The 12,438-nt window shown below is 51.1% G+C and overlaps 1 protein-coding gene across 1 annotated transcript; it reads right to left on the bottom strand.

Annotated features, from left to right (window-relative positions):
• Positions 1-1,215: 1,215 nt before the first annotated feature.
• Positions 1,216-10,526, bottom strand: Lpar5 (lysophosphatidic acid receptor 5). Its single transcript, XM_045139803.1, has 2 exons — positions 10,381-10,526; positions 1,216-2,540 (listed from the first exon to the last, which is right to left on the bottom strand). Exon 2 carries the CDS (start codon positions 2,329-2,331, stop codon positions 1,216-1,218), a length of 1,116 nt encoding a protein of 371 aa, XP_044995738.1. The 5' UTR covers positions 2,332-2,540; positions 10,381-10,526.
• Positions 10,527-12,438: the final 1,912 nt, after the last annotated feature.

Raw genomic sequence — 12,438 nt, forward strand, 5'->3', positions numbered from 1 at the left:
TCCCTCCAGACACAAAATGGCCTGGATATCCATGGCCTCACAGTGCCCGACACTAACTACATAAGACCATCATAAGAGGGGGAAAAGATCAAGACATCAAAAGTAAAAGAGAGACTTATGGAGATGAGGAGGGGGTATGATGGAGAGTGGAGCTTCAAAGGGGTAAGTGGGGGAAGGGAGGGTATTACCATGGGGTATTTTGTATAATCATGGAAGTTGTTAATAAAAAAAATTTAAAAAAAAAGAACTAGGATTTGAGAGGTAAGGACTCCATCTGAAATTCTATCCTGTCTCCACTACTCCATGCTGAATCTCAGGCCTAAGCTGTTACAAGTCACTAAGAAGAAGAAACCTAGTTCTGTCCTTATCAAATCAACCTTTGCATTATGCCTCTTTGCTGTGGGGAGAAAGCTGGTGAGAATGAGAGTCAGAGGGCTGGGACACAGCTGAGTGGTGGAGGGCTGTCACACTGTGCTCAGGCTCTTGATTATGCCCTTAGCACTCATCTTTCCTTCCTTCCTTCCTTTCTTTTTTTTTTTAAGCCAGTTGGTGAACTTCTGTGTAGTTGGCCCACCAGGCCTGAGGGCTCTTCAGCTCTCAGACTGTGGCATCCGAAATCCAGGATGTTTATTTTCTCTCTCTCTTCGTTCTTTCTTTTTCTTCTCGTCTCTCAAGGTAGGGTCTCATTCTAGCCCAGGCTGACCTGGAAGACTTCACTATGTAGTCTCAGGGTGGACTCGAACCCATAGAGATCCTCCTACCTCTGCCTCCTGAGTGTTGGGATTAAAGGTGTGCGCTACCACGCCCTGCAGAATGTTCATTTTCTGTCCCATTTTCCAGTTCTTAGCCATAGGCTGCCTTAACTGCAGTGAATTCCCACATGCTGGAAGGGATTAATCTCTCCGTAGCACTGTCTCCTTCCTCCACCCTTGCTTTCACACTTTTCTCTTTTCTTTTTCTTTTTCTCTTTGAAGTAGGGTCTCGCTCTAGCTGAGGCTGACCTGGAATTCACTATGTAGTCTCAGGGTGGCCTCGAACTCTCGGCAATCCTCCTACCTCTGCCTCCCGAGTGCTGGGATTAAAGGCGCGCGCCACCACGCCCGGCTGTCTGCACACTTTTCTACGCGCAAGCGAGACTCGGAGTTACTTCGAAGCCCGCTTCCCCTACGTGCGCGCACCCTCGCAGCCGGCTTCCCTCGAGGCCACCGGTTGCGCTCAGAGGGCCGAATCCAGGGAACACGGAAGGAAGGGCGTCCCGGGAGTGGGGGCTGGGGGCAGATCCTGGCCGGTGGCGTCGTGCCCACTGGCGGGGACGGCCTCCGAGGGCGCTTCGGTGCCCCTCGACCCGTTGGCGGCGGCCGCGGTGCCGGCGCGCAGGGGCGTGCCCAGGCTCCGCAGGGTGTTCCGGAAGCCCTCGGCGCTGAAGTAGTACACGATCGGGTCCAGCACGCAGTTGGCGCTGGCCAGCAGCACCATGACCATGAGCACGGCGCGCACCTGCTCGCGGGCCGCCCGCGTGGCGGGCACGAGCTGGCCGCGCAGCAGCCCGTACACGGCCAGCGTGGCGTTGTAGGGCACGAAGCACAGCAGGAAGATGGCGAGGCTGGCGAGCAGCAGGCGCACCGTCTTGCGCCGGCGGCGGCTCTGCGGGGCGCCGGGGCGCGCGAGCGCGCGGAAGACGCGCGCCGACGAGTAGGCGACGGCGGCGCCGGGCAGCAGGAAGCCGAGCGTCTCGGCCAGCAGCACGAGCGGCAGCAGCCGGCTCTTCCACAGCTCGTCGCTGAAGCTCTCGAAGCAGAGGCGCGCGGGGGCGCGGCGGCGGGCGCAGGGCGAGGGCCGGTGCGCGCGCGCGGCGGGCACGGCCAGCAGCAGCAGCAGCGCCCACACGGCCAGGCACAGGCGCCGCGCCACGCGGGGCCGCCGCAGGTGCCGCAGCCGCAGCGGGTGCACGACGGCCACGTAGCGGTCCAGGTTGATGAGCATGAGGAAGAGGCAGCTGCCGTACATGTTCATCTGGAAGACGGCGCCCGACGCCTGGCACAGCAGGTCCGGGAAGGGCCAGTGGTGCAGCGCGTAGTAGGACAGGCGCAAGGGCAGCGACAGGGTGAAGAGCAGGTCGCTGGCCGCCAGGTTGCACATGTACACGCTGACCACCGAGTGCAGGCGCAGCACGCGCAGGAACACCCACAGGGCCAGGGCGTTGAGGGGCAGCCCGGCCGCCAGCACCAGGCTGTAGACCACCATGTGCAGAAGATGCGTGCCCCGGTAGTCCGGGCACGGGGCCACGGAGCTGTTGGCAAAAGAGGCGTTGGTGGAGGAGTCGGCCGACATCCTGCCAGCGTGGAGGAGGAGACGCTGGGCTGGGGCATCACGGGGCACCCGGGAGTCTGGGCATGGCTTCCGCCGCGACTCGGATGGTCTGGATGAGGAGCCGAGTCTCTCCTAAAGCGAGCGCGGTCGGGGCGTGGGGAAGGGGGAGGGGGTCATGGCCGCCAAGGCTGGGATGCTCCTGGCGTCACAGCTTCGTCTGCACAGGAGACCTGGAATTGGAAAGCATGCCAACAGTAAAGTCACGTAGGGCACGGAGCCACAGTCACAAACGCTTAGCGAAACTGGCCAGCTTTCCTTTCCAAGTCTTTGTTCAGCTTCAAAGCCATATATATTTATATTTATATTTATAGAATATATATATTTAACAGAGAGGGAGAGAGTGGCCGCGCCAGGACTCCAGACGCGTGCTCCCCCTTGTGCATCTGGTTTACGTGGATCCTGGAGACTCGAACTGGGATCCTTTGACTTTGCAGGCAAATGCCTTAACCGCTAAGCCATCCAAGCCCCCCTCTTTTCTTTTAATTTCCTTTGGTATTTTTCGAGATAGGGTGTCTCCCTAGCCCAAGCTGTCTGGCCTCGATCTCACAGGGATCCTACCTTACTCTCCCAAGTGCTGGGATTTAGGTTTGTACCACCATGCCTGACAACTTCAAAACTTTTCATATTTGTTATCTCTTTATTTGGGAGAGAGCACGGTAGGGCCTCTTGCGCCTGCAAATGAACGAACTCCAGACATGCACTGCTTTTGTGCATCTGGCTTCATGCTGAGAACCTAATTTGGGCAATTAAGGCTTTGCAAGCCTTTCACCACTGAGTCATGTCTCCAGCCCAAGGCTTTCTTGACTGCCTTCTCCAGCCCTTTCTGATTACAGCGTCAAATACCCACCTTGCAGTCATGGACTGACTACTGTCCTGGCTTTGCCATATGCCTAGCTATGTGACCTCAGAAAACATAACCTCTAAACCCTATTTTCCTTACCTGGGGGCACAATGGAGGAGTTTGAGTAGTCATTACCAGGACTCAGGAGGCAGGAGGAGGGCTGTGAGTTCCAGGCTACCCTGAGACTACATAGTGAGTTTTTTTGTTTTGAGTATTTTATCATTAACATTTATTGATGGGATGGATAAATACAGATTGAGAAACATACGTGACGGCAAGATATCAAACTGATAGCCAGACTATAAAATGTATACATCCTTTTTAAATTTTTTTGAATTTTTAGTTTTTTACAGTTTTCAGGTCAGCCTGGGCTGTTTCTACCTCAAAAAAGCAATAAATAAATAAGTAAATAAATAAAATCAAAGCAGACTTTACTTCAAGAGCTTGGTTGAAGATTGTGGTACTATGAACCCAAGATCCCTTTCTTCCTTCCTCAAACCTTCCGAATCTTTCAGAAGGGTCCGGCCTGTCTGTCCATGCAGAGTATGCACAAAACAAAGGCTCTAGCTGGGCGTGGTGATGCACACCTTTAATCCCAGCATTCAGGAAGCAGAGTAGGAGGATTGCTGTGAGTTCGAGGCCACCCTGAGACTACATAGTGAATTCCAGGTCAGCCTGGGTTAGAGTGAGACCCTACTACGAAAAAACAGAAAAAAGAAAAAAAAAAGGCTGTGCCCCATCTACTTCGAATTCCATTAGAGGAAGTCCAGTAACAAGAAAGAGCAAGTTGCTGGGCGTGGTGGTGCACGCCTTTAATCCCAGCACTCAGGAGACAGAGGTAGGAGGATCACTGTGAGTTCAAGGCCACCCTGAGACTACATAGTGAATTCCAGGTCAGCCTGGGCTACAGTGAGACCCTACCTCAAAAACCATGAAAAGGGCTGGAGAAATGTCTTAGCAGTTAAGTGCTTGCCTGTGAAGCCTAAGGACCCCAGTTCCAGGCTGGATTCCCCAGGACCCATGTTAGCCAGATGCACAAGGGGGCACATGCGTTTGCAGTTCGTTTGTAGTGGCTGGAGGCCCTGGCGCGTCCATTCTCCCCCCCCCCCCCGCCTCTCTCTCTGTCTCTTTCTCTCTCTGTCACTCTCACATTAAAAAAAAAAACACACACATCAAAAGAAGCTGGGCATGGTGGCGCATGCCTTTAATTCCAGCACTTGGGAGGAAGATGTAGGAGGATCACTAAGAGTTGGAGGCCACCCTGAATATAGTGAATTGCAGGTCAGTCTGAGCTAGAGTGAAACCCTACCTCAAAAAAAAGTACACAGGAGGATATGTGTAGGTTCTATATAAATACTATTCCACCGTTCTCTCTCCTTCTACCTGCCTATTTCTCTCTCTCTCTCTCTCTCTCAAATAATAATAAATAAAATATTACAGAAAATACTACTCCAGATGCCTTGTCTCAAAGACAAGGTGACTGGCAGGGAGCACCTCTAGGGAGGTTGTCCTCTGACCTCCACACGCACACTGTGGCACAGGTACGCAGAGAGAGAGAAAAGAAAGAGAGAACGAGAGAGGGGGTGTGTGTTGGATGAGGTCGAGGAAAAGAAACAAAAATAAAAGGCTAGCAAGCCGGGCGTGGTGGCGCACGCCTTTAATCCCAGCACTCGGGAGGCAGAGGTAGGAGGATCGCCATGAGTTCGAGGCCACCCTGAGACTCCTTAGTGAATGCCAGGTCACCCTGGGCTAGAGTAAAGACCCTACCTCACAAAATCAAACCCCCCCCAAAAAATAAAAATAACAAATAAATAAAAATAAAAGGCTGAGCCTACAGGAGAGGGATAGTCGTGAGGTCAGAACAGCGTGCGGCTGAGGATGGAGCCTAGGTCTCAGCGGCAGGAATCCAGTGGTGGACGCTGTTCTAAGCAAAGGAAAGACCAGGTTTACCTGACCACACGGGCTGCCGGGTAGGGAATGGACTGGGAGTCTGCGGTCGCGTGAGAGACCACACGCGTTCCGCCGTCAGAACAGGCCAGGCAGAGATGGACGCTGGAAGACACACTGAATTGAGCGTGCCAAGATCAGAACGGGGATTTGAACCCCTCCGGACTCGGACCTCCCCTTTCCCTCATTCTCCCCATGGTAGATGGCCCAGAGCACACACTGCTTAAGCCCAAAGTCCAAGAGTCACGCAACTCCTCTTCCTCCACCCTCCACATCCATCTTGGTAGCCAGAGCTCTGCTCTCAGGACCACCGTGCTGCTGCTTGCACTCAGCCGCCTTTGCAGAACAGCCCAGAGGTCAGATCCTCCCAGGAAACGGCATCACTTACTAAACAAAATCTGTTTTCATAGCTTTATCAAATGTTCACATTTGACATTGGTATCCTTTGTTGTTGTTGTTTTTCAAGGTAGGGTCTCACTCTAGCCCAGGGTGACCTGGAATTCACTAAGGAGTCTCAGGGTGGCCTCGAACTCATGGCGATCCTCCTACCTCTGCCTCCAAAGTGCTGGGATTAAAGGCGTGCGCCACCATGCCAGGCAACATTGTTATTCTTATAAAATGACAGGAGAGGACTGGAGAGATGGCTTAGCCATTAAGGTGTGCTTGCCTGTGAACCTAAAAATTCAGGTTCGATTCCCCCAGTACCCACATAAGCCAGATGCACAAGGTGGCACACGTGTCTACAGTTCATTTGCAGATTTGCAGTAGCTAGAGGCCCTGGTGTGCCCATTCTCTAGTGTGAGCCACTACGCCCGGCTTTTTTTGTTTTGTTTTTTTCTTTTTTGAGGTAGGGTCTCACTCTAGCTCAGTCTGACCAACCTGGAATTCATTGTGTAGTCCCATGGTGGCCTTGAACTCACTACGATCCTCCTACCTCTGCCTCCCGAGTGCTGGGATTAAAGGAGTGAGTCACCATGCCCGGCAATAAATAAAAATTTTAAAAAGGAAGTGAGAGAGGAGACACAGTGGATGGCCAAGAGACAAGAGGCAGACACAAGACTGGGCACTCCAGCCAAGGAGCATCAAGAATTGCTGACAATAGGAGAAGGGCCTGGAATAGGTTCTGCCTCATGAAGAACCTACCCAGCCTACACCTTTATCTCAGACTTGGGACATCTTTGTTGCCAAAAAAAAAAAAAAAAAAAAAAAAAAAAAAAAATCCCTATTCCATTTCATATGAGGCTTGAGCATCCAAGAATTTTGAAAGAAAGAAAAAAATTCTGACATCTGAGGAGGTCTGAAAACCAATCCTTTACAAACACAAGGGGCTACTGTAGTACCAAACGGGACATAAGTATTCCGAAAAGCAAACAACAAGCTTGCTTCTGCATACGTGGTCCCGACCCCCATCCCATGTGGTTGGAGCATCACTCACAAAAGCAAGCCAGGGCTGGAGAGATGGCTTAGCGGTTGAACGCTTGCCTGTGAAGCCTAAGGACCCCGGTTCGAGGCTCAGTTCCCCAGGTCCCACGTTAGCCAGATGCACAAGTGGGCGCACGCGTCTGGAGTTCGTTTGCAGAGGCTGGAAGCCCTGGCGCGCCCGTTCTCTCTCTCTCCTTCTATCTGTCTTTCTCTCTGTGTCTGTCGCTCTCAAATAAATAAATAAAAAATTAAAAAAAAATAAAATACAGAACCAATAAAATATGTTTTTAATTGAAAAAAAAAAAAAAGCAAGCCAATGCAGTGCTGGAGGGATGGCTTAGCGGTTAAGGCATTTGTCTGCAAACCCAAAGGACCCTGGTTTGATTCCCCAGGACCCACGTTAGCCAGATGCACAAGGGGGCGCATGTGTCTGGAGTTCATTTGCAGTGGCTGGAGGCCCTGGCGCACTCATTTTTTCTCTGTCTCTTTTCTCCCCCACCCCTTTCTCTGTCAAGTAAATAAATTAATAAAATGTTAAATTAAGCCAGTGCAATTTTGGGGGGTGGTTTTTCGAGGTAGGGTCTCACTCTAGCCCAGGCTGACCTGGAATTCACTATATGTAGTCTCAGAGTGATCTCAAACTCATGGTGATTCTCCTACCTCTGCCTCCTGAGCACTGGGATTAAAGGTATGCGTCGCCTCGTCCCGCAAGCTAATGCAGTTTTGCATTATATCTTGTGCTTTCAGACGTCTCCCATTGCATATGGCATTTATTCAGCGTGGGGTATGTACCCCCACCTGGCAAAACCAGTCCTTTCTCAGGACCCCGTGAGTCCTTCACTGGCTCTGCCTTTCCCAGTGGGGCAGTTGTGGTCCAGCCCTTGGGTGCACAGCTGTTTCCGTGTATACATACAGCCTCACCCTGCAGACTGTGAGCTCCTTGAGGGAGAGGCTGTGGACTATAGCTTATTGATCTTTGTATCCCAGCACCTACTCCACCACATAGTGGGGCAATCGTGGCTGTCACTTACTGATCAGTCACCGTACCCCAGGGATATTGTACACGTAATCTCTAGTCCTTCTGACAATTCTTTGAGGGAGGTGTGTTTGTCCTCGTTACAGGAAACAAGAGCCTCAAGAGCTGGCCACAGAGGCCAAGGCAGCACCCAAACCCGGGACCGCCCGGCTCCAAAGTTCAAGCTGGGCTGTGCAGCTTTAACTAGAATGGACGAGTGCTGGGCACAGCACCTTTTACAGGTGTCTCTAAGAAATCTGTGCCCATGGGCAACTTGTCTCACTTCCTTCCTCATTTGTTCCATTGAAATACATTTTAATAACCACTTCCTTAGTAATTCCCTATGAACACTGGTAACACAAACTTCTTTTCTTTAACGCACACACACAAACATGCCTAATTACAATCCCCCCCTCCCAAGTACTAAAGCACTGAGGCAGGAGGATGGCACGAGCCCAGAAGTGTGTTGGCCAGCTTGAGCCACAAAAGGAGACTTGGTCTCAAAAAAAAAAAAAAAAAAAAAAAGCACCTAAGGGCTAGAGAGATGGCTTAACAGTTAAGGCGTTTGACTGCAAAGCCAAAGGACCCAGATTTGATTCTCCAGTACCCACATAAGCCAGATGCGCAAGGGAGCACATGCATCTGGAGTTTGTTTGCAGTGGCTAGAGGCCCTGGCACACCCATTCTCTGTCTCCTCTCTCTCTCTCTCTCTCTCTCTGCTTCCAAATAAAAAATAATAAAATAAAATAAATATTTTTTTAAGAAGCACTTGAACTAGGATTACTGGTGCACCCCTTTAATCCCAGCACCCGGGAGGCTGGTAGGAGGATCACCATGAGTTCAAGACCACCCTCTGAGATTACACAGTGAATTCCAGGTCAGCCTGGGCTAGAACGAGACCCTACCTCGAAAAAAAAAATGAAAAAAAAAAAAAAAGCAGCACTTAAACCAGGCTCTGTGGTGCTCACCTTTAACTCTGGTACTCGGAAGGCAGAGGTTCAAGGCCAGCCTGAGACTACATAGTGAATTCTAGGTCAGCCTGGGCTAGCCCACATAAAGTCAGATGTACAAAGTGGCACATGCATCTGTAGTTTGTTTACAGTTACAAGAGACCATGCTGCACCCATATTTTCATCCTCTCTCTCTCTCTCTCTCTCTGCCTCTTTCTGTCTCTCAAATAAGCAACAACAAAAAAATACTTTTAAAACCAGGTGTAGTGGTACACACCTTTAACCCTTGGGCCCTTTGGCTTTACAGGCAAGTGCCTTAACCACTAAGCCATCCCTCCAACCCCCACATTTTTTTTCCCCCAAGGTAGGGCCTTGCTCCAGACCAGGCTGACGTAGAATTCACTATGTACTCTCAGAGTGGCCTCAAACTCATGGCGATCCTCCTACCTCCGCTTCCCAAGTGCTGAGATTGAAGGAGTGCTCTACCACGCCCGTTTACCCTATCATTCTTAACCACTCCTTGCAGAATCAGTAGCTCCTTACAACTAGGAAGGACATACGGGGCACTGAGTGAAGGAATCGATTCTAGTTATAATGTTTAAGTAGACCATAATGGATTCCTTGAGCTACTCCTCAAAGTTGAGATGAGGAATCCCTTAGTAAAGGAGATGGCTATGGAGTCATTACCCTTTTTTGGCTATTGTTGCTTTTATTTTTTTTAGGCAGGGTCTTACTCTAGTCCAGGCTGACCTGAAACTCACTCTGTAGGCCAGGCTGGCCTCAAACTCACAACGGTCCTCCTACCTGGCATTCAAGGTATGCACCCCCACCCCAGGCATGATTACCCTAGCCTAAAGAAGAGAAGTTCTTGGCTTTCTTTTTTTTATGGTGGCGCCTATTTTTGAAAAAGCTAGTTCTGCTCAGCATGGTGGGCACAGACCTTTAATCACAGGACTCAGGAGGCAGAAGTAGGTGGGTGGATTGCCCTGAATTTGAGGCCACCCTGAGATTACATAGTGAATTCCGGGTCAGCCTGGGCTAGAGTGAGACCCTACCTTGAAAAACAGAAAAACAAACAAACAAACAAAAAAAGCTACTTCCTTCTGACAGTCACGCAGCAAGGCCAATTTACCAGACCCTGCCTGGTCCCCAAGCCATTCCCTGCTTCGCTGAGCCCTGGACTCCTGTCTGTGGCGCTGCATGGGCACTGTGCCAGGCCAGATGGCAGATGTGGGGGAAACAGCCAAAAAGGAGGCAGAGAGGAAATACGGCAGGAGGGGGTGTATGTGTGGGGGAGGGGCAGCACAGACCCCTTTCCTGCCTTAAGGAAGAGGCCAGGTAGTAAGGCAGATGAAAAAAATTAAAAAATAAATAAATAAAAAAATAAAAGACAGAAACAGCAGCTGCCTCAGAGAAGAAGGAACACTGGGCTTTTCGTTCACCAGTGGAGAGGAGAGCCGTGGAGACCCGCAGAAAACCCACACACGCTCACTAACATGGACGTACGCGCGTAACAGCACACCTTATGTATGCGGACACACAGAGGTGTGTGTACATGCAGATCCCCGCCGACACACCGACCAGGACCTGCGTGCCCGTGGTAGCAAACCAGCCTGTGCACAGACGTGTGAGTCAGAGGAGGAAGGGAGCCCAGCCCCAGCCTAAGGAAGATCTCCTTTTACCTAGATGGACACGGGCGCAGAACCAGGGAACTCCATGCAGGTGTGCTTAGACAGATCTCAACCCCAGAGCGCAGAGGGACAAAGAAACCAAGCTCTACCTGGAGGCCCCAGCGACCCCCGGGGACGGGCTTGTTCAACCCCCCCCCCACTCACATTTCAGAGGGGGGACTGCTTGCTCCAGCTTCTCCGTCCTTCAGCTCCCAAGAGCACACATCTGGGACCAGTTTCCGTACCTCCTTAGGACCTCTGGAACCTGTCCCATCGCCCCGATGGGCTGGGTGCTGCTCTTGGCTAAGATAAGCCACGGGGCAGGGCTACTTTCTGTCACAGACAGGAAGTAAGAACCAGGAGTGCAGTGGGCAGGAGGCTAGCTCACGCCTGCACGCTTCTGTGCACACCTTGCCCTTCGTAGCCTCCCTCCCTGGCAGCTAGCCAACAGTGCAAGCAAGCCACCCAGGGCCTGAGACAATGACAGCCTAGGAAAGAAGACTGCGCTTCTCTCCCCATCATCCGCCTGCTACCTCTGCTTCCCCCTTCTACTAATTCACATAATCCTACCTTCTCTGGAGCGCGACGTTCGGAAAGGACTCCGTGAACAGCTCTGAGATGGCGCTAAACTCATTTTAGACTTCTTGTGGCCAGTGTCTCAGCCCTGACACAGGAAATACCTCTTACTTCCTCTGTGTTCAGGCCATGCTGGGGGGATGCAGCTCCAGGATTGGGTAGAAGGGCGCCTTCATGCCCTCACCCAGTCCTCAGATGCACCTGGTCCCCAGCAGAAGCTTCACTCAGCCTCAAACCTGTGTAAAAACGTCTGTCCCAGGCCAGGTGTGGGATTACATTGGTAATCCCAGCACTTGGGAGGCAGAAGGCAGGAGGATCATCACAAACTGGAGGCCATCCAGAGCTACATAGAAAGACCCTATTTCAAAACAAAACAAAACAAACAAACAAACAAACAAACAACAACAACAAAAAACCCAACCAACCAAACAGCCATCTGGGGTACAAATAAAACAAATAAGGGGGCTGGAGAGATGGCTTAGCAGTTAAGGCACTTGCCTGCAAAGCCCAGGACCCATGTAAACCAGATGCACAAGGGTGCACATGCATCTGGGGATCGTTTTCAGTGGCTAGAGGCCCTGGTGCACCCATTCTCTCTCTGTCTGTCTCTCTACCTGCCTATTTCTGTGTCTCTTGCAAATAAGTAAAATATATATATATATATAAAAACCCAAAAAATAAAAAGAACAAATGAGGGCTAGAGAAATGGCTTAGCAGTCAAGGCACTTGCCTGCAAAGCCAAAGAACCCAGGTTCAATTCCCCAGGACCCAAGTAAGCCAGATGCACAGGGTGGCGCATGCGTCTGGAGTTCATTTGCAGTGGCTGGAGGCCCTGGCACACCCATTCTCTCTCTCTCCCTCTTCTCTCTTTCAAATAAAAATTAAAAAAACAATTTTTAAAAAACAAAACAAAACAAAGCTGGGCATGGTGGTGCATGTCTTTAATCCCAGCACTTGGGAGGCAGAGGTAGGAGGATCTCCGTGAAATTACATAGTAAATTCCAGGTCAGCCTGAACTAGAGTGAGACCCTACCTAAAAAAAAAAAAAAAAAAAAAGAACAAAACAAAACAAATCATCCCTATGTCATCAGCTTCTCCAGGGCCTGAGGAACAGGAAGGAACCCGGATGGTCTGTGGCATGGAAACAGTCTGTGCTCATCAGGAGAAGCCCTCCTATGTCTCAGGAGCTGAAGAGAAGGGGTCCTTTGTCACCACCGAGTCCTCCCTCTTCCCTGTCCAGGCCTGCCTCATCTCCTTAGCTGACATTTTTATTTCTGCCTTTCTCTGTGGCCCAGTCTCTGCCTTTCCAACACCACCCCTAGCCTCATCACCCCTCTCTGGGGTACTGCTGACTCCATCCATCATTTATTTTTTGAGGCAGAATCTCACTCTGTAGTCCAGGCTAGCCTTGAACTCACGCACAGTGATGCACACATTGAGTGTTTGGATTATGGGTACTGGGCCACCATGCCTGCCTCTCGCTTTCTCTTCCCTTCCTCTTTCTTTCCTGGGAGGAAAGTGTAAGAGAACAGCGAAAGAGAACACTGGCTTGATCTCTACAGAAACAGCGGGGGGGGGGGGGGGGGGGCAGCCTTCATCCAGAGGGGCGGCTGAAGCACTGAGCCAGGCTGGGGTTCAGACGTCCAA

The sequence above is a fragment of the Jaculus jaculus genome, chromosome 23 (assembly GCF_020740685.1).
Source record: "Jaculus jaculus isolate mJacJac1 chromosome 23, mJacJac1.mat.Y.cur, whole genome shotgun sequence".
Classification (NCBI taxonomy): domain Eukaryota; kingdom Metazoa; phylum Chordata; class Mammalia; order Rodentia; family Dipodidae; genus Jaculus; species Jaculus jaculus.

Bases quoted from the DNA above. Each gene is read 5' to 3' on its own strand.
- Lpar5 (XM_045139803.1), bottom strand. From the start codon at position 2,331: ATGTCGGCCGACTCCTCCACCAACGCCTCTTTTGCCAACAGCTCCGTG.